Below are 21,479 nucleotides of genomic sequence, written 5' to 3' on the forward strand. Positions count from 1 at the left end.
GCCAGTATGTTTATCTGTAAATGAATCAGTGCCATTACCTGCGACCTACCTTTCTCCGCAATGCTACTCTGTTCCTGGATTTGTCATGGTATCTCTTGGCTCTTGATCCACCAATTACTGACGAGATGTGTCGTCTCAATGCCGAAGATTCAAGATATCGGGATTTGATGAGGGGCGGAGGTGCTAATGTGCCTTGCAGCGGATCATCGTATCTCTGGTAGGAAACTACTCTATCTACTCACCGCAGATACCGTTCTTCAGCTGCCTTTTTGGATTGACACCGTGCATGTGAAGAGTTTTTTTGCAAGGGAATTTGGGATTAATCTGATAGCGAAAGAGTGGTGCATGTATGATGCTATTATTTGCAGATATGCGCACGTCATGAGTAAGGAGTACATGAAGAAGCCCTTGCCTCTCTTGGCTTTTTACCCTCTTATCTTTTTCCTGTAGCATTCTCCAAGTGCCAGCTTCTTTTCTATCTCCCGAATTTTCTCTAACAGGACACCCTTCAAGATGCATTTCCCCGTCCTCTCCACCCTTACCACTCTTTCTCTCCTCTCCCTCACCTCCGCCCGCTCACTTCCCCGCGCTCAAAACTCAAAGATCTCTGTCCGTAGTGCCGTTCCCTCTAGACCAAGAAGTATTCCCGTCGTCACAGACAATGTCTTGGAGCTTACCAAGAAATCTACTGGAGGCTCTAAAGTCAGAAGCGCAGCTAAATTCTTGAAGAATTTGGATATTGTCAATGGAAGCTCAACTGCTCTTGTCAGTTTATTTGAGGGAGAGGAATTTGCTACAGATATCACATTTGGAACGCAAACTTTCAAGGTTATGTGAGTGTTTTTTCGGAGTTAGTTAACAAAATATCATAGACTGACTTTTATTTCCTATTTAGTGTCGATACCGGATCTAGTGATACTTGGTTGGCCGAGACTGGATATTCTTGTATTGATCTCGCTACCGGAAAGAATACCTCGGAAGCCACCTGTGCGTTTGGCCCAACCTACACAAAAGATTCCACCTTCAAAGCTATCTCGGGCGAAGAGTTTTCTACTGAATATGGCGATGGAGATTATCTCACTGGTGTTCTTGGATCGCAGCCGGTGACTTTTGCCGGTATCAATGTAACCACCACTGTCGCTTTGGTCACATCTGCTGCATGGAACGGTGACGGAACAACCAGTGGTTTGGTCGGTATGGCATATCCCGCAATGTAAGTTTTTCCCCAGCAAACACTGAACAATATGAAAGACGAAACTCATACTAACACCGCATCAGCACATCCGCCTACAAAGGTTCCATCCAAGTATTCTACGACCCCATCTTCACCACCATGTTCAAAGAAGGACTCGTCGACTCCCTCTTCAGTCTCGCCATCGAGCGCGATATCTCCGGCCCCGCCGGCTATCTCGCTCTCGGCGGTGTCCCCCCCGTCGACTTTGTGCAAGATTTCGCCAGTACCCCCATCCTCATAACATCCGTCACCGGAGACACCAAAGCCTACGATTTCTACACCATTAAAATCGACGCCGCGTATCTAAACGGAAAAGCCATCTCCGGCGCCGCAACTCCTCAATATATTGTCGATTCTGGAACCGCGCTGAATTATCTCCCTACCAATATAGCTAATGCTATTAACAAGGCTTTTGTGCCGGCTGCAGTGTACAGCAGTGACCAGCGCGCGTATGTCGTTTCTTGTACTGCGGTTCCACCTGTGTTTGGTATTGAGATTGGTGGTATAGTCTTCTATACTAATCCTCTCGATATGATTCTCTTAGCTGGTACTGATGATGATGGAAACGATGTTTGCATCAGCGGTATTGATGACGGTGGAAGTGATACGGCGAATGATTTGTACGTTTTGGGCGACACCTTCCAGAAGAACGTCGTTACCGTTTTTGATGTTGGGGCTGGCGTGTTGCAATTCGCCGCGAGGGAAAACTATACCAGCAATGATACTTACTAGGTGGAGCAAAGAGAAGGGAAAATGATTAAAGAGGACGTTGCCATTTTGGAGATGGGAATGAGCACAGTAGAGAGGTTTGATGATTCTATTGTACATATTTAAAAGCTGAAGTGAATATAATGAATTTATGCAAGTACAACTTATAATGAACCATATAGATGAGAGCAATGTTTAGATTTTCTTGAACAAATTAGAGGTGATACGCAGCGTTGAAGAGGAGCCTGTTGTGCCTCATGCGAGGAAGTAGAAAGGTAGAAAGTTCGTCCAACGCAGCTGGATTTTAGTATTTTGAATGTTGAGAAACAGGTACAAGTTGCTATATTTGAAGTACGATACAATTTTTCTGAAAACAATTAAGAAAATAAAATGTGTATAGGGATGATTTTTCAACTTTGATTTGTCTTCATCCCAACTGAGCCCAAGAACTCCTTAGAATTCGTGACTCAAGCCGCAATACAAGCACATTTCTAGAAATGCAAATTCTAACAGTTTCTGATCATTGATATGGAACCCAACCAATCGCATTGATAGGTGCCTGGACCCATTGTCTATGTTCTTCATCCAGAAACTGATAGATATTGGCCATTAAATGATTGCTCCATCCTTCTATCCACCAGAGACCCTCCAATTTCTTGAAACACACAGATGAATATGCGAGAATTGCTAATGCTTCTTGGGTACCATCATTGAGACGACCCAAGTACTCATCCGCTACACGGAAGAGCCAGATAAAAATGTCCCCCGTCTCATATTGCTCAGCTGGACACTTGTACATGAATCTATACGAAAGTTCCAAGCCGCGGATAGCTTCAGTGTATATTTGTACTTCGTGCTCATCGGGTACTGTGGTTTCAATTGCAATTCTTAGATGCCTGAGATGTTCAACTTCATCGTCTGCGTATGTTTGACGCAATATGACTCTTTCTTCTCTTGCTTTGAACAAGGTGGCCAAAGGCCCTGTTAAAAGTGCGTCTTTGAATTGCTTGATAATAGCGGTTACACCTCGAAACAGTACAAGCCATGACGTGATTCCATTTTCGCCTACAATTACAAATTCATCAACGCTGCGAGGTCGACCTAATGTGTGCATACCGGTGAATATCGAGAAGACATGAAGCGCTGCACAAGTCTCAGTGGTAATGTGAGGAATGAACGCAGTGCCTTGACGAAGCGCCGCTTCATGTTGCTGCTTTGAATACTCATGAAGTTGTTGACTCCGATCAGGCCTATTGCGAGCCATGTGGAGGGCTGATAGAGCGAGGAGCGCACGCATGACGAATTCGTGCTGAAATGCAATCTGGACAATCGTGGTTTGATATATTTTTCTCACCACAGGATTGGAGTTCAGTGAGTTACTTGTTGATACGCAAAAGTTGTTGAAGACCTCCAAATCCACAAGATTCAGATATGGGTCTTGGCCCTCGACAGTTCGACCCAGTACATTATTTGGAGCTGAAACTGAAGTTGATGATCCATGAGAGGAGAGTGGCGTATTCTTTGCTGAAGTTGCTGCTTCCGCTTTTGAATAGTCACATTGTACTGAATGCTTGATACAATTCAAGCAGCTAGGTTTTCCTTCGCCACACTAATCGATGAGTTAGCCACTGTTGAACTGACCTCGGGAGGTCGATCAACATTCGAGTGAGGGCAACAAGAAATTGACCCTAAAGATACACAATGTCAAACGGGATGTTTTGTGGGACATGAAATGAAGACTTGGGACTCACCTATGTGTGTACGCTTGCCAGCTTGGGTAGAAGGATGTCAAACGAATCAGTCAAACGGCAGCTTTAACTAACCTTGATCTTTCTCCTCTTACAGTTATTGCACCCCGTCCTCGTTTTCCGGTGAGAGCGACGAGAAGAACTGAACATTTTATCGGGTTTTGTGACATCATTATCCATCGTGATGGTTACAGAGTTATCATCAGTCCACTCACGAGACTGGAATTAATGCTTGACGTTAATGGAGAACCTCGGTGTGGGTGCCATGTAGATCCCTTGGTATGTATCACTCTGCTCTGTTTCCTTGTGAATCCCCAAAAAGCTGATATATATATTCACAAGATGGGTCCAATACCTGGTATTAACACAAATATTTCTAGAATGTAGCCGTTGATGAAAAATGAGTAGCTCGAATCGAATCGGGGAGTTCGGCAGAGGTAGTAAAGTCTGAAGAACAATTCAAATTTAGGTTCACTAGTGGGTGCACAGACTCACGGGACACTTGAGAAGAAAGCACAATTTCATACCAAAATTCATCAACTTCAAAATTCAATTGAAATTCAATAGTAGATTGAATATTTTTCAAATGGATATCTTAGATTTATTAAATATCAAAATATAATATTTTCAAAAATAAATTGAAAATATTAAGATTTAAATTCAAAAAGCTCAATATTGCATCTTTTCCCTAAAAAAAACTTAATAAGAGATAATATATTCGATTGTGAAAGCTTCAAATTCTCTTTTTTTTGATTCAATTTTTATTTTCTATAGAAATCTTGTATTTATAAGCTACATGTTTCAATTTCAAAGAGGTTTATCAAAAGATTGAATTATAATTGAATTATCAAAATCAATCTTTTTAATATAGAATTGTGCTTTATTTATAAGCTGTCCCGTGAGTCCGTACACCCACTGGTGGCCTTGTGCTGTTGATCCTCACGTGATATATAGTAGACTTCTTTCTATAGATTTCTGCTTGATAGAAATCTAGTACTATAAGCTTTCCGAAAACTAAATCACTGGAATAAACTTTATAGCAATAGAATTATTTTGATACAAATTATTTACAAAATCTAGAAAAGCTAGAGTAATTTAATTTAATAGAATTGTTTTGTATTAATAAAAATCTTCTAGTTAAAATCTTTTAGTTGTATTTTATTATAGTATTGAAATACGGAATTCGTATATACATTATAGCTCGAGGGGAAAGGGTAGAGAAAATGCGAGTGCGGGGTATGGTTTCTTGATCCCGAGGTTTGATTAATGGCAGCTGGGTAGAATCATTTTACTAGAATGTTGGAAGTGGTAAATTCCTCTTGATCGGGTTCTAATAAGAGAGGTATGAATTCTACTACTAGAACTCCTGTACAAGATTCACCGTCGGAACGGTTTTCAGTATAGCGATTTTGGTCTTAGGTCTTTTTTTATTTCATTCGATTTGCTACACTTTATTTTCAAAGCATATCAAACTCCTCTACTATCGCTTGAATTACATCCTCTTCACCATGATCAACAAACCAAAGCGAAAATCCGAACGATGAAACAGGCGAAAAGTCACCCTACTTAAGAACGTGTCGACCTGTGATTCGAACACCACATAGATCTTGGTTTCATTATGAAGGGTTTTGTTGGAGAGGATATATTTAGCATTTATCACATGATTACGAATTCACATGTGTACGACCGGCTGTTGTATAACAAAGATGTTTTTCGTTTTAGTAAAGATAAAAATCCTACAATCAATCAAAGAGAAAATTTGAAAACCCCTGATTGAGAGGTACACTGATAGAAATATACTAGTCTCAAGTAGGAAGAAGCTGGCAAAAATCTCATGGTAGTTAAGGCAGTGGCACTCTTATACTCACATATAGTAGATAAGGCTATATTGCGAGAAAGAGGTCGAGAATATCCCTGCAAAACCGTAGTTGCGGTTCCTGTCAATACTATATATTCATTTCATTTGTGACTGCGTTAATGGTATCAATATTATCATACAAAGAAACAAGAGATTATAAAGAGTAGCGGAAATGAAATACTTCTCGTTCAACTTATAAAGAAAAGAGAAACTTCATTGCTCTCGTCCACGATCATTAGAGCAAGCCTTTCCACCACCACCACGAGAGCAAGCCTTTCCACCGAACAGACCAACCGAAGGACCAGACTAACCTGAGAGATTTAACGGCGTCTGGTTAGACCATACGGCCCATGACGACGATTTCTACGATTCAGGTGGAGAGCGCGTTGTGGCAGAGGAGAGTCGGAGTCGGAAATCTGTATGAGATCGCCGTCATATCGATACGGGTTTCCACAACCACTCCGCGAATTTCACCAGCGGCAATTTCCGCAGACACCTTGGAAATACCCATCAAAACGATACAGCAAGGAGAGGGACGTGTGGAACTACGGTCGCGATAGGCGGAGCAGGGTTCACCAAGAGCCTCTCCTGCGGCCTGAATAAGAAGGGCATCGGTGCGATATCGAATTCCAGCAGAAAGAGTATCGATGTTGAGAGCTGCACGATCGACATATGGAATGTTTCAATGCACAAGATCGGCTATACGCTACTGCTCGTCACCAAGACAAAATGGGCGGAGTCGATTTCCGGTCGCAAGTATGATCGGCATATTATAACGAACTTCAAGAATACTCTGGATGTGATACTAGAGGGGATGATGCTTGCGAAAGTTTCTCTGAACGGCCTGAGCTCTAGTTCCTTGAGTATGTTACTATTGCTGTTGCTACTGCTGCCTACATGCACCAGGAGTAATGATTTCTACGACGTCGTCTTCAGAGTCAGAGTCATGAATATCGATTGGAGCCAGCCTACGTATATGAGATGTCAGTTTCAGTTCTCTATATGCCCAAGCAAGAGGGCTATCTATACATACTGATTGCCTGCGTTTCTCTCGGCCATTTTCTTCTTTCGAAGGTAATCGGAGTTGTTTTGATACGGCTATATACAGATAAGTAAATTCTGGCCGAAGAAAAGGAAATAAAAATGAACTGGAAAAAAGAATAGGGATCTGGAGAGTTCTTATAATCACTCGAAATCCAATCAACACTAAGTCATATACTGTTGTGAATAATAAATATATGACTCGAGAAGTTCCACGATAAAAATGAGAAGATAGGCGGCATCGCATTGTTATCAGACATATATAGGCTCGGCTGTAGATATCCGATCTGATTCGCGATCCTCCTCCAAATGAGAGGTATATGTTCGACAGCGCCTTCTGAATGACCGGGTATGTTGATATCGATGATGATCAAGTAGTTCCGTCGACTCCATATTCGACTCCATGTTCGACAGTATGCTCGAATTCAACTAGGCCTATACAGCGACTCTTGTGCAGCATATGTAGAACGTGGTCCTGTCTGTGACGATCCCTTTGACTAGAACCCACCTATCTATAAGTAATCTACTTGCGACGGAGAGCTCGTTGGCGACCGGGCTGTAACTGCCCTCTTTACTTCCAAATCCCTTTCAAGTGTTCTTCGAAACTACTTGAGCTTGCCCTGATGTAACAGGATTTTGTCGCGATGTCTTTCCTGAGCGTGTTTCCAAAGATCTTTTGTCGAAGAATAGACGGTGCGCTTTAGACACAGGGTACACTCCCATAATAGGGTTTGGTTGTTCCGGTGCTAATGTTTATCTAGATCTTGCTTGTGTTCATACATATCGGTATAAACTTAAGTTGCAGAATGATACCAATTGTGAGAAGTCTTTTAAGGGAAAGGTTGAGAATGAGAGTAAGATATCTTTTGGTGGGAAAGTTTGAGGAAGGACAACGAGAAAATGCACTTCGGTGGGAGAATGGCTTGGTTCCATCTTCGTTCATTTGTGGAATTATATGCAGAGGAAGGCCGTATTTGCCTAAAAATGGCGAACCATTCTGCGAACGCTCTGAATGAGGCTGGGCCTGTGGATATATTCTTTTGGTGACTACATCCTGTTGTCTTCGGTGACTGCTTTCGGCTTAGGCTTCCATTCAGTAAGTGCTTTTTTCAGAGGTCTATCTATGCAACGAACCGCAGGTTGTATGTCATTCGGTCATGAAAAGCGGACAATTATGCATGGAAGTCTTTACCGTATGGTGCCTCGAAAGTTTGCAGGCCCCTGTACATTCTCATCCGCTCTCTCATACCCTGCCCCTTTTCCAACATCCTCGTTGTGAATTTCCATGATCGGCGATCTATACATCACGCACTTTAGGATCTGCCAAATCAGCCTCGGAATCTAACCTACAACCGGGAAGCCCTCCCGATTCCGGGAGGGAAGCTGCAAATCCTTGTTCTTCTCTGAGAGAGCAGCCCCTGACAGAGCCTTTCAACACTAGCTCCGATATGTGCAAGAAATCGACTACATCTAAACCGCAACTATTACTTCAGTTACAAGGATTGTGTAACCCGGGCGCGCTAGGAATTGATCAGTAAAGTGGCGAAGGTCGACATAAAGCCCTTGCGTAGAGAGAATTGGCTCAAACATAGTATTGGAACTGCACTTCTCGACCACTTGTATATCTGCGACATCCATATATTGTTGGTAGTAAGAATAATTTAGTTTGTGATCAAGGATTCAACTGTAGAAGCTATATGAAAGGGTGATACGCTAAGACCATACACTACAGAACATACGGTACTAAACTGAGACTGCTGGCTGGATAGGTCTTCTCCGTTACGTCCCGAACACCTTTCCTTCTAATTCCAGCTATTCTATAACATTGTTACACACTTCCGCAGGTCTTTCCTTGTACTGAAGTATGAATCCCTGAAGCTCAGCAAAGCTGTGCTGGTTCTGAGCATAGTTCATGCCCATATGCATCATAGGAGCAGAGCCCATACTGACCATATCAATGGGGAGGGGGAGACCATGGTGGGCTGGGCGGAACATGGGATTGTAGGTGTGATTTATCGCGTAAGTTTGCCTTGGTTCAAATTTGAGTTGAGGAGTGTAAACTGAGGATAGGGAGGAGGAGGGGGAAGAAGAAGCGTAGGATGGAGAAGTAGGATGGGTGGGAAGAGCATATTGAGTTACAAGGCCGACTCGGCGGTCTTTGCCTCGTCCTTTGATTCCCTTGTTGTTATTCTTATATAATGTAGCAAAGTATTCCCAAAACTCTTTATTGGTACTGGTAATCTTATCAGCGTTGCTTATACCTACAAATTTATTAGTGAAGTAATGAAGAACAATAATATGAAATTTGTTTTAATGGTTCTATTAAGTTCTTATGATTAGCTATGTCTGTTTGTAAGATATATTATACGACAGGGTGAACTTCTGAATGCTAGAATAGATTGGGCGCTTCGGGGAAAACAGGAAATTAATGAATATAGTACATCACATATAGGAGATTTTATATACCTCGAGATTTCCACATACTCTGAGGATATGATAGCTCGATTGGACAATCCGAAGGAAGAGAAGGGGAGCCGCCGGCTGAGAGATTCTCTTGCTTATTCGATACCGGAAGTAGCTTTACGTGGCAGCCAAAGGGACTTCTCTCACTTTCCGTCTTGTTGCTATCTAACACAACAAGAAGAGCATGATGTGTTGATATCTCAGGCGTGCCTTGCCTACTTTCATTATTACTAGGCGAATCCATATCTACAGGATAAGACATCAGAAGACTGTCTTATCATCGTTATCAAGAGTTAACACGCATACCTTGAATATCCTAACTTTAAGGAAGTCCTGTCGAGGCTCCCAGATATAATTGAGGATCATGATTGTCTCTGTTGAGGTAGGACCGTTGTTGTCGATGTTCTGAAAAGTCATCTCATCATCCCGGACCTCCTGTCCCAAACGCAAGACCTCTCGTAGATTCACTTGTAATGGGCTATATCGTGTAGAAAGAACGAAGTTGAAATCATCGTCGTTGTTGTTGCAAACGGTGTTGATCTATACAAAATATTCCGTTACCATCACTGGAAAGAGAGTATGTCAATGCCTCAACAATAGAGCTAGCGTACCTCGATCTTCCAAACTGTAGCCTGAATCGTCATCGCCATTTCTCTTTCTTGACTTATTACGTGGCTCCTTGGTAGGAAGAATATATTGCTTCTGAGTGTTGCCTTCTTGGAACGTGGGGCAGTTGGTACATAGGTTTAAGGAATAGGTTGAAAAGAAGTCATTTTGAGGGATGCGAAAGTGATTTACGATATTCAAGAAACTGTCTGATCTCTGTGGCTACTGATGTCAAGTCAAATGGCTCGGAGGAGGGATGCACAAAAAAAAGCAGAACGGGGAAAACGAAAAGTTTATGTACAATTTTCGACCTACTTACTTAAGCGCACTATTTGCAGCCTTCCGCGTTCTCTCCTTATGCTTTTGCCTATTTCAACCTGCAATTCTCCTCAGCTCTCTATCGTGCATGCCATAACCGGCGGACGCTCCCATTGCAGAAATAAACAGCTCCAAGCGAACTACATCCTGGCAGAAACATCAAGCATGTTGCACCACCAATCCGCTTCTACAGCCTACCACGACCCTTGTGACCACCCACGTCCCATCTATATGCGCCTCAAGTTCTTGAACCGCTAGTGTTTGGCCGTTTGCTTTAGAACATATAGAAGGCTGAAGCATCTTTGGTAGAGATCGCTCTATCTCATCATAAATCAGCCCAATTCAAGGTATACGCCGCCTATAACTCGTTTTAGAACACAAAAAGGTTATCCAATTGGTTCTGCTTTACAATAAAGCAATTCATAACATAGCTGAGCAATTAGGCAGATATATTATTATCATAAGGTATTTTTACGATTGAGCAATACTTGGCAAGGAGCCGGGAAAGATCGAAACGAGCTCCTCGTCATTAGCGCTATCGAGCACATAGTCGAGAGGGTTGGAGATGTGCAACGGCAAGGAGGATAGAGGCGGATTGGACAGAGGTGTGGAGCTCAGTGTACTTTGGCTCGTACGATCAAAATTATCGAAGTCGCAGTAGCAGTTTGACGTGGATTGCTAGAAAGACCATCCTCTGCAAGCTTTCGCATGCTCTCATGATGTAAACACTTTGGTCCTGACACAGCACTTCTCGCACAAGACATTTCCCTAATGTTATTTCTCGATTATCGGTGATAAAGTGTGTATATTCCCAATGGCCCCTTCTCGCCTCTCCAGCGTGCCAAAAGAACCTTCCCTTTGTAGATATGAAACTGCGCAGCTCCAGGTGATCGTGTATCTACTCCGGCGCCAACAAACCATCCTGTCAAAAGTAGGATATTGAACTGCTGATCCTATGGCAAGACCGATGTAAGGGGAGATTGGAGGTTGGTGTAGGAACACACCTCAGCTTACGGCCATCTCCCGTGTAGCTGAATCCAAAAAACCTTCCCTTTACAGAAATGAGACCCTGTAGCATAGATTATACTGTACCCATTCTAATGCTGTAGAAGTCCTGCTGTAAGCAGCACCCTGGGCCAATTGATCCTCGGAACAATCTCGATCACAATATCCATCCTTCCAATGTATAAGGACTACAGATCAAGCTCCTTTCGAAATCGTATAAGCTATTTTCTTGTAATCTTCCATATCAGCCTGTATGCTTGTGATCTATGCCAATGCCGGCGTTTCGTATTCGGTTCGTAGGATGCTCAGGAGAGCCTGCGATATTGCTATTTTTATGCAGATCCTCATCTGCCATAGCCATACCTGGCAGAAACCGGTCCTTTTCGTTACATATCAGCCTAGATGCAGGCATCAGCGCATACAGTCGTCACACCGACCTAAGAAGCTCACTGAAATCCTTACCCTAAGGTCTAATGTCATATTGCATCAGATGGAAGCTGGTCACATTATTTTGAGGTATTTCTTTCATTAGTTAGGTTATATTGTATAGAAATAATGCTAAGGGCAAATCTCCTCTGTCGCGGTCACCAAGTAGGTATTCCCGTGAGGATTGGGATAATGTAGTAATAAGGCGAATGAGGTGAGGGTAGTGAGTTGGGCTCACGCTCGTATATCGGGCAATACGATGCTATTTAGAGGGATGGTTGCTATCGCAACAGTCACAAGCATCGATTCTAGAGTAGCAGATCGAGGAAGGTCGAGGGGTTTGGCTTGAAACCGGCCGTACTATCAAGGCTCTTCAGCTGTAATGAGGTATACTGAGTGAATCTCAGTAGAGGAGTCGATGGTGTATGACGAGGTCAAGCGATCGAGAGGGGGGTGTTAGGAGAGGGTTGAAGAAGATGATGATTGAGGAGAGGGGAGTGCGAACTTTTATAGCTGTTGAAAGCGGCGGCCGGCCCATGCGCGCACCTTGCCTGATGCGGCGGCCGCTAAGCTCCAGGGGGGCAAGCAGCACGACAGAGATTATATAATAAACTCTATTTTATAAAAATATTATAAAAATCACATAAAATCACATAAAATCACAAAAAAATCACAATTTTTTTCATTTTATCTACATTTTATTTAAAATCATTAACATAGTTTATCAGTGCGTACACCATATTAATATATACACTACTTTTATCTCAATTTATACTTTCAAATTCATATTATTCAATAACAATTAAATCAATTAATTAAAACTATTTAAAATCTAATAATCTAAAATCTATTATATTATTTTAATAGGTTCTTATATTATAATCTATCTTTTTATATTTACTACAATATTAAATAAAAAATACTTTTTTATTAAATTTACTCTTTTTAATATTCATTATATTAAATCTAAATATTAACTTTTTATTAAGATAATATATTAAGAGTTTCTTATTTAATAAATACTTCTTTTTAATATAACTAGGTTTTTTATATATATTGATATTTACTTAATATCTTATTTATTATTTAAAGTATACAAATCTTTATATTCAAAAGTGTATTTTCATAAACTAATTATTCTATATCTTTAATTAAAATTAATATAATCTTAAATATAAGTATAGATGAGTTTAATTAATAACAACTTATTCAAGATTTAATTAATATTAATTAAGAAAAAGCTTCAATTAGATTGTAAAAGGTTTAAGAGATTCATTAATTTAAATCGAAAAAGGAAAGAGTAGGTATACAAATTCAAATATCTAATTTCGAAAATACAGTTTTAGAATTAAATGAAATTAAACTTGTTCCTCGAAATCCTAATTTTATATTCTAAAAAATGATTGATTCCTTATATATAGCTTTAAAAGTTATAAAGAATTCAATCTTCGAAATATAATTGATATATACCTTAATAAATCTAATAATTTGATTATTATATAAATGTTTTAGATTACTAAAACAGTCAACATCAAATAATTGAATTAAATGATTTGAATACAATAGTAAATATAAACATATAATATTATTCTCTTTATAATATATTTGAAAAGCTATTGATTTATAACTTTTATATTCATTTAGTATTAACATTTGATATTTCCTCTTTCTTTAATTCTTAATATATTTATCAAAGTATTTTAATTATTTTAAACCTATTTTATTGTTTATTTATTTATTAAATATAAATTTAATAGCTTAATCTATAAGAAGATTAGTTGTAATATATTAATTAAAAAGATATACTTATTCTTGAATTATTAAAAATAAAGGAATAGTTTCATCCTTTTCATTTCTGTATATTATTATTATAGTTTATTCTTAATTACCTAGTCATACTGATTTACTTCTATTATATCTCTCAGCATTAATAATAATCATTATTATATATAATATTTCTATTATAAAATCTGTTTTATTGAAATTATAAAAATCTCTATCTAAAATATTATATTTCGTTTATATATTTGTAATTAATTGAAATTATTCTTTAAAAAGTTTAAGATTTTTATAAAGAGTTTTTTGAAAATTATAAATATGATTAAAACACATCTTTAATTCTTTATATCGTTTTACAAATCGATATACTCAGAGCTTTTCAACAGCTTTTCCTTTTTTCAATTTGAAAATATAATTTATTATATCTTTCATCCCTTTAAATTTAGAAAAAAAACCTTTCGAATCTATATTAAGAATATATAAAATAATCATTTATTCTTCTACTTTAATAAGTTTTAGATTTTATAATTAAAATTCAATCATAAGAATTATTCTATTCATTCTTTAAATAAATATTATATATATAATATTATATAGTTTAATAGCTTTTTAAATCAAGAGTTTTTTGTCTTTTTTGATAGTTTCAATAATTAAGAATATTCTCTCTTTTTTATTATTCAATTATATAATAAATAATTAATAAATTATGTATTGAGATTGAAAAGTATAAATTAAGGTAAAAATAATGTATATATTAATATAGTATACGTATTGATAAACTACGTTAATTTTTATATATATTCTAATTCGAAATTCTGTTTAAAATCTACTTAGAATTTATAGAAAACTTCTAATGTTTTAAATACTATTAAATCATTAAAGTTAATAAAAAGCAAATAAAAGCTTTGAATTTTGAATTTTGAAGAGAAATAACTTATTATTTATTTAATTCGCTTGAAGCAGTATTATATTCTATAAAAACAATAAGATTTTAATTAAAGTGAGATTTATATTACTTACTCATATAATCTCTATAAGAATGGAAAATACTAATTACCTACTCGTAGTTAATATTGTATATCTATATATGAAGTAAAAGGGTTCAGGCTGATGTTCAATACTCATTCCTAACTCCGATAGGTAAATTCCAAGGTTGTTTTCTGATTTTCATAGAATCTTATGATTTGTCTAAAGGACACAGGACGGAACTTACGAACAGCGGCGATTAAGTTGACTCGGATAGAAACCGGATAGAAACCGAAAGGGGCTGTACCGGTACTTATTGTCAGTAGACCAGATGGAAAAATAACCTATAGGGCTGACAATATAAGAATTGATTGATGCTAGTTTGAGCTCGGTTGCAGCAGCTTGATAATTATGATCAATTGATTCGATTCTCTAGCCAACTTTCTCAAGATTTAATCTGTTTTCGACGGATAATCGGAAGATGACACCTTAGAGCAATTGCTTGGCTGTTTCTCCCTCACTGACGTCAAGCGGATGGATAACTTGGTGATATTCTCGGTCAGGTATGAGGACAAAGGGAGTTGTATTCTGAGTCGCCTTACAAGCTATAATAATCATACAATTACATCTATAACGGATTCTTTTCAATTTCAAGCTCGCTCGTTTTCTCTGTTCATTATTTGCCTTTTATCTTCAATATTCACATCTGCGCGTGTTGGCTACCTCTCACAACATTTTCAGCTTCAATTGACTCGGTTGGCACTTCTTCCACCAAACAATCCTTTGGTCAATTTCATATCTTGTTGATGGCTGACTGACTGATAGACCACAGACTTCTCCAACATGTCATCTCAACCCTCGACCGTCGAACAAATGAAGGACAAAGCTTCTTCCGCATACGAGACTGTAGTCAACAGTGTATCTGCGATTTCTGAAGATGGTGTGTATGATCCTGACCAAGACAAGAACAAGGTTGGAAAAGATGCACACGGGAACAAGTTTAGGAAGGGCGATTTCAAAGATAAATTGAATCAAGCTGCTTGTGGGGGACAACCGGAAAAAGAAGAAAGCCTGACAGAGAAAGGTAGGCAAATGATTCAGCATTGCCGGTCAGGATGAACCATGAAATCCCAACGGGCAGACCGCTAATGATGAAAGCATTTTCGTGGATACCAGGCGTAAGCGCATTACAAAAATCAACTTTGGAACAAGGACCGGACGATACAACGGTGAAAGGCAATGAAGCACCCCCAGTTCGGCCACAACACGATGTACCGATTGAACAATTTTTGAGAAAGCAATATCATAGCAGAAGTGGAGAAGGGATCCCAAACCCTAAGGAAAGTAATTGATTGTCCTTGGGCTTCGATCAACGAAGCTTTACGAACATGCACGACATGACAGGAAACATGGAATGCGTATTACAACGATAATATCGTTTGGACAAGGCGTTTGGAAGAGTTCTGAACGGAACTTGTCAAACTATATGGAAATGGCATGAATGGGTGGCGTTCACAGCTGAGGGCAGTTGAGTAGGCTGCAGACTGCAGTTCGTATTTTCTTTATGGTACAAGATATTTTGTGGATATCCGCATGTGTCAATGCCTGTCATCCATAGTGATTCACCGCAGCTTTGGCCAAACGGTTCCGAGAGCAACACAATGGAACCCGTAAACGCACCCAACTCCTTACATATTTATGTCTATTTTTATTCTTTTGGCGGCTGCTGCCAGTGCTCAGTCCCTGTCGGCGGGCCTTGGCAGATGGCGATCAGCAAAAATCTCAATCAAACATTGAAGCCATCCACAATTTCTCCTATTCCAACGGTAGGGAGTACCATGGTTCGGCATCAAAGTGACTTTAATCATGACCCTTTACGACAGCCAAGATGTGGTGTTCTTAAAAGTTCATATTTCCCTTCATTGTTCAACTTTGACATCACTCTTCATCCGGACTTTTTTCTCTCCTGAAGTTTTACCTTACTAGTCATCTCTCTCCACCAGAAATCGCAAATTCGCCATGTATTGGACGAATCCACGAATTGTAAGCACGCACAAACTAAACCGCACTTAACAGTCTTGAAATTCTTATTTGTTGCCACAATCACGTGAAGTCATGTTGTCAAAAGATCATGTTGCTAACACGATTTCTAGCATGGCTTTCGTATTATCATGGCCCGAATCATAGTTGGCATGTTAATTATCCCGCTGGCTTTTTCATACCCATTTGGTGGAATTGAAACCCGCGCTTCAAGCATTCAAGACTGCTTGACTCAGCACTCTGTTCCATATCAAGATAGTTCCTCGTCTTCTTGGGCTACAACAATTTCCCCTTATAATCTTCGGTTACCATACACCCCAGCTGTTGTCACTTTACCTACCACCTCACAACATGTCAGTGACGCAATCACTTGTGCGGCCGCTGCCGGACTTAAAGTACAGGCCAAATCAGGCGGGCATTCATATGCTAGCTATTCAACTGGTGGTAAAGATGGAAGTCTCATCGTCAGTCTCGAGAACTTCAATTCTATAAGTGTTGATGCTCGTAAGTTTGAACGACCTCTTAAATCTGTGTTTTGAACAATGTCTAATCAAACATGCTCTAGAAACCAACATTGCTACCGTTGGAGGAGGTGTACGTTTAGGAAACCTCGCTCTTGGACTCTACAGTCAAGGTAAACGAGCTGTTCCACATGGGACATGTCCAGGTGTTGGAATAGGTGGACATTTCACTCATGGAGGTTATGGATACGCATCGAGATTTTGGGGTCTGGCTCTTGATACTATCGTTGGTCTCGATGTTGTTCTTGCCAACGGAACACAAATCCACACGACGGCCACAGCTTATCCTGATGTTTTCTACGCAATGAGAGGGGCTGCCGATTCGTTTGCTATTGCTACAACCTTCTACCTCCAGACTTTTGCGGCTCCATCGTCTGTTCTTACTTTCTCAGCTAGTATACCAGCAACATTAGATAGTGTCAGCACTGCCGTCTCGTCCTTCACCAAACTCCAAGAACTTACTCTCGACTCTACCAAAATCGATAAAAGTATCACATTAGGTATTTACACCGACAACTATGGATCATTCAGTCTTAGTGGCTGGTGCATGAGCTGTGATCAGAACCAATTCGAGAGCGTCACTTTTCCAGCAATATTGGCTGCTTTTCCCACCGCCGCTACCAGCAGTGTTAAATCTCTAGGATGGACAGATGCTTTAGTCAGTGCAGACAATGGAGGTCAGCTTCAGGAACCATTAACTGGATACGAGGCTCACGATACATTTTACGCCAAATCTGTGGTTACGAAGAATGCAAAGCCGTTGACTTCTGCTCAGTTGACTAGCTACTTCACTTACATTCTGAATCAAGGAAGAAGTGCTCCTTCTCCTTGGTATACTATCATCGATCTATATGGAGGTGCCGATAGTCAGATAAATGTGCCTTCTTCTGACTCTTCGGCATACTCTGATCGTGACGCTCATTGGGTTTTCCAGGTAAAACTTCTTTTCTTGACAATGCCAGTGTTTGCCCACATGACTAACATCCGACAGAACTACGGCTTTACATCCAACTCTTTGCCACCATATGATGACGCGATAACGCCCTTTGTCGACTCTCTCAATAGCGCTCTCTCAGCTGGTGCATCCAGTGATTTTGGAGTATATCTCAACTACGTAGACCCAGAACTAAGTGCAAACAATGCCGCAATGCTCGGCTACGGACAAACTGCTTACAACAAATTATTAGCCATTAAAAAAACCATTGATCCCAACGAAGTGTTCTGGAATCCACAAAGTATTGGCGCTGCTGATGATAATACTGGAAATAGTGGTAGTGAAACCACCAGCTCAGCTACATCTACATCTACATCTACATCTGCGACGTCAAAAGCAACTGCAACATCGTCGTTGAAAGTCTCAACTGATGCTTCGTGTGGTAATGGGTATACGTGCAATGGAAGCTCGTTTGGAAATTGCTGTTCGCAGTATGGATGGTGTGGTAGTACGAGTACGTACTGTGGGACTGGATGTCAGAGTGGATTCGGAACTTGTTCGTGAGGAGAAAGTCCTTTTGGGAGATGATTAGGATGGGTCGTAGAAATCGAGGGATAATTGGGGTTAGATTTCGAGATCAGATTTCTAGAAAAGAAAATAGTAATGTTTAGATGATAGATGATATTCCGCGAGGTATACATGGATGAGATATAATGAAGTTTGAAAAGAATGGTATGGTAATATTTTAATGGATGTTCTTGGGATTTGAAAAATTAGTTCTCGAAGAAGTACAGGAAATGAAAGAGAAAGATTTAATACCTCATATTAAGATTATGAAGAGGATGATTATATTTTCGATTTTTATTCCGAGTAAGTAAAGTGTATTATTCTAATTTTATAATTTTATAATTTTATAATTTTATAATTTTATAATTTCATAATTTTATAATTTCATAATTTTATAATTTCATAATGGAAAAAGAGCAACCCCTCTTTAGAATAGAACAAAACTACTCGAGTATATGAAGAAACCAGGGTTGATGTCTTAATATCGAAAAGAAACACTGATATACTCTTGAATGTACAGAAAAAAGATGAGAAAAAATGATTCGAAGGTTCCTAGTGACTTTTTGTTATGACTTACAAATAGAAGAGTTATTTACTTGATTTGGTATTGTATATTTAAAAGAATACAAATGCATCTTCAGTATATCGCCAATGTTCGTTTTATACCTGGCCTATTTTACCTATTGATTTGACGGATATATATCCGAGAACCCCCACGAAACAAAAACAAAAATGGAAAGTAGTCCGAATTGCTGCATATTTGAACGTCATGCTGTTGCTATGTTGGGGTAAACTATGAGGGGTACTGAGACCGGATGGATCCATTTATATGGCTCTTTAAATGGTGAGTTTGGTAGGAGATCGTTCATAATGAAGACTTCAATTACCCCTCATCAAGATTAAGTAGCATTTCCGCAATTCTTGTTCTTCCAAATCATCTCCTGTTCATTTTACATTGACAACATGTCTTCATCCGATAAACCAGTCGTGGCCTTCATCGGCCTTGGAGCTATGGGAATGGGCATGGCTACAAACCTCCTCAAAACATTCTCTGTCACCGGCTTCGATGTCTACGAACCCACGCTCGAGAAATTCAGATCCGCGGGCGGAAACACAGCTACCACGCCTCGATCTGCGGCTGCCAATGCGAAATACATCGTGATCATGGTAGCGACCGCTGAGCAAACACTGGCGGTTCTTTTTGACGATACCACTGGAGCTATCCACGAATTACAACCGGATGCTACGATCATATTAAGCTCTACCGCTTTCCCCGAACACGTACCGGAAGTTAGAGATTTACTCGATAATAAATATAACAGGAAAGATGTGGAATTGGTAGATGCACCTGTATCTGGAGGTACGGGTCGAGCAGCTCTTGGTACGCTCGTGGTTCTTGCTTCTGGGCCGGAAAAATCGCTGGAAGTCGCGAATCCGGTGTTGGACGCCATGGCAGATCCATTACATATAATCCCTGGTGGTGTGGGGGCGGGTACTAAGGTTAAGATGGTTCATCAAGCTCTCGCGGGTATACATATGATTATGGCATCAGAAGCCATGGGGCTTGCTGCATTCTTGGGTCTTAATACCAAGCAGGCTTTTGAACATCTTGTTAAATCATCGGGAGAAAGCTGGATGTTAGGAAATAGGGTACCCCATATGTTGGAGAATAATCTTCATCCGTTCTCGGCTTTAAATATTATTGTTAAAGATATGGGTATAGTGACAGCTGACGGCCGTAGAGCCAAATGTCCACTGTTCCTTTGCTCTGCAGCAGAGCAAGTATTGGCATCTGGCGTTCGTTCCGGGTTTGGCCTAGATGATGATTCTGGGCTTGTCAGGGCTTATATCCCTACCCAGCCAAGTCTCGTGTTCGAACAGACTACAACGTCTACTACAAGTGCGGATGATCCGAGATTGAAGCTAGTTGAAGATATACTATCAGGTGTGCATTTAGTCGCAGCAGTAGAAGCAATGGCTTTTGGTCAAGCTATAGGTCTAGACACCGCGATGTTATACGATATAGTAAAAGGGGCGGCTGGAGCAAGCGCCATGTTTGTGGATAGAGTGCCAGCTTTGTTAAGTGGAAAGTGCACCTCAAAATCCTCTATTAATGATATTATTGCTCGTCTAGTAAGTGATTTCCAAGAACCCCTCGTAATCATGTCATGTGAGTATATGGTGCTCACGATCAAACAGAATACAGCAATCGAAGAAGCGAGCCGTCTCAAATATCCGTTGAATCTCACAGCCACAGCGCTACAGATATTACAATTGGCGAGTACACGAGGTTTCGGGGATCAACCTGATGTTGCAGTCGCGGGACTATGGGATGGCATCGTCACATTCCCCATACCTGGCTTTGCATAAGGAAACAGCTTCGTCAAGGTCCAAGGAGCGATATTTGAGCTTTGACGCTACTAATAGAGATCGTCTTTCTTGGATACTAACTTGAAGTTGATTTACAAAGAATAAGGTTCGGGTACCTGAACAGTGAAGATGTAGCAAAAATAACTCGCTTTATTGGCAAACATTACGCTGGAAATACCCCGCATTTTATGAATCAAATCATTCCTGCAGAAACTAGTAAATTTGGCTCCTACTGCGAGTTGTGTCTCGTGGAAACCTCGCCTTGAAGAGAATATTGAATTCAGAAATATCATATGTGATTCTTCTTGATAGAATTGAGGTTCCAGATCTTATGATCACATGTTTTATTCCATGTCTTCTACAACACGACTCAATACCACGTTGCAAGGGCCCGTCCGTTCGCATCCCCGACCCCCCCCAAAATGCTTGTCCACCTCTTAGTCTACCCCTCAAAATGGTAGATCATTGTATAACCCCTAGAGTGCGAACTTACGGCGCCTTCGCTTAATGAGGACTTATTGACCAATCACATCATCAGGGTTCTCGAAATTTGATTAGATATTTATATACAATCTTTAATATAAAATCTCTTTCATGGTATTCATATTTTGAAGTTTTAAAAATAATAAGATATATTAATTTTGAATCTTTATTTATCTTACAATTTTTTAAAAAAGTAAAATTTAGAATTAAAATCCTATTTTATAAATAAAGTGATCGGAAAAGTATGAATCTGATCATTCTGACTTCTTCATACAGGGTATATTGCACGGACCACCTGGGCGTCATAAGTTCGCACTCTAGGACTCTAGGGCTCTAGGAGAATAGCTCGAGTACAACTTCTGGTATCCTCTAGACCGCTAGTTACTGCCGGGTTCGCTTAATAGGGATCTTA

General features: G+C 39.9%; 8 protein-coding genes across 8 annotated transcripts; 4 read left to right on the forward strand and 4 right to left on the reverse strand.

Moving 5' to 3' along the window:
* Positions 1–513: 513 nt before the first annotated feature.
* EAF01_002721 (uncharacterized protein) lies at positions 514–1,966 on the forward strand (the record flags this gene model as incomplete). The annotated part of the gene is made up of 3 exons (XM_038910974.1): positions 514–833; positions 896–1,213; positions 1,279–1,966. The coding sequence occupies 3 exons, from the start codon at positions 514–516 to the stop codon at positions 1,964–1,966; spliced, it is 1,326 nt and encodes a 441-aa protein (XP_038773896.1).
* Positions 1,967–2,462: 496 nt separating this feature from the next.
* On the reverse strand, positions 2,463–3,870 carry EAF01_002722 (uncharacterized protein; the record flags this gene model as incomplete). Its single annotated transcript, XM_038910975.1, has 2 exons — positions 2,463–3,551; positions 3,766–3,870. The coding sequence occupies 2 exons, from the start codon at positions 3,868–3,870 to the stop codon at positions 2,463–2,465; spliced, it is 1,194 nt and encodes a 397-aa protein (XP_038773897.1).
* A 2,048-nt stretch (positions 3,871–5,918) lies between these two features.
* EAF01_002723 (uncharacterized protein) lies at positions 5,919–6,607 on the reverse strand (the record flags this gene model as incomplete). The annotated part of the gene is made up of 3 exons (XM_038910976.1): positions 5,919–6,205; positions 6,446–6,516; positions 6,582–6,607. 3 exons carry the CDS (start codon positions 6,605–6,607, stop codon positions 5,919–5,921), a joined length of 384 nt encoding a protein of 127 aa, XP_038773898.1.
* Positions 6,608–7,886: 1,279 nt separating this feature from the next.
* EAF01_002724 (uncharacterized protein) lies at positions 7,887–9,296 on the reverse strand (the record flags this gene model as incomplete). Its single annotated transcript, XM_038910977.1, has 4 exons — positions 7,887–8,070; positions 8,329–8,401; positions 8,422–8,850; positions 9,074–9,296. 4 exons carry the CDS (start codon positions 9,294–9,296, stop codon positions 7,887–7,889), a joined length of 909 nt encoding a protein of 302 aa, XP_038773899.1.
* Positions 9,297–9,313: 17 nt separating this feature from the next.
* Positions 9,314–11,858, reverse strand: EAF01_002725 (uncharacterized protein; the record flags this gene model as incomplete). Its single annotated transcript, XM_038910978.1, has 3 exons — positions 11,444–11,858; positions 9,664–11,379; positions 9,314–9,592 (listed from the first exon to the last, which is right to left on the reverse strand). The coding sequence occupies exons 2-3, from the start codon at positions 9,700–9,702 to the stop codon at positions 9,314–9,316; spliced, it is 318 nt and encodes a 105-aa protein (XP_038773900.1). The 5' UTR covers positions 9,703–11,379; positions 11,444–11,858.
* A 2,531-nt stretch (positions 11,859–14,389) lies between these two features.
* EAF01_002726 (uncharacterized protein) lies at positions 14,390–15,504 on the forward strand (the record flags this gene model as incomplete). The annotated part of the gene is made up of 4 exons (XM_038910979.1): positions 14,390–14,470; positions 14,518–14,907; positions 14,985–15,236; positions 15,311–15,504. Exons 3-4 carry the CDS (start codon positions 14,996–14,998, stop codon positions 15,502–15,504), a joined length of 435 nt encoding a protein of 144 aa, XP_038773901.1. The 5' UTR covers positions 14,390–14,470; positions 14,518–14,907; positions 14,985–14,995.
* A 667-nt stretch (positions 15,505–16,171) lies between these two features.
* EAF01_002727 (uncharacterized protein) lies at positions 16,172–18,211 on the forward strand (the record flags this gene model as incomplete). Its single annotated transcript, XM_038910980.1, has 4 exons — positions 16,172–16,195; positions 16,306–16,696; positions 16,758–17,647; positions 17,705–18,211. 4 exons carry the CDS (start codon positions 16,172–16,174, stop codon positions 18,209–18,211), a joined length of 1,812 nt encoding a protein of 603 aa, XP_038773902.1.
* Positions 18,212–18,967: 756 nt separating this feature from the next.
* On the forward strand, positions 18,968–20,849 carry EAF01_002728 (uncharacterized protein). Its single transcript, XM_038910981.1, has 2 exons — positions 18,968–20,347; positions 20,414–20,849. The coding sequence occupies exons 1-2, from the start codon at positions 19,178–19,180 to the stop codon at positions 20,582–20,584; spliced, it is 1,341 nt and encodes a 446-aa protein (XP_038773903.1). The 5' UTR covers positions 18,968–19,177; the 3' UTR covers positions 20,585–20,849.
* Positions 20,850–21,479: the final 630 nt, after the last annotated feature.

This window comes from Botrytis porri (genome assembly GCF_014898465.1).
Source record: "Botrytis porri strain MUCL 3234 chromosome Unknown BPOR_003, whole genome shotgun sequence".
In the NCBI taxonomy this organism is placed as follows: Eukaryota; Fungi; Ascomycota; class Leotiomycetes; order Helotiales; family Sclerotiniaceae; genus Botrytis; species Botrytis porri.

Bases quoted from the DNA above. Each gene is read 5' to 3' on its own strand.
- EAF01_002728 (XM_038910981.1), top strand. From the start codon at position 19,178: ATGTCTTCATCCGATAAACCAGTCGTGGCCTTCATCGGCCTTGGAGCT. The intron at 20,348-20,413 runs GTAAGTGATTTC...ACGATCAAACAG, and splicing joins ATGATATTATTGCTCGTCTA to AATACAGCAATCGAAGAAGC.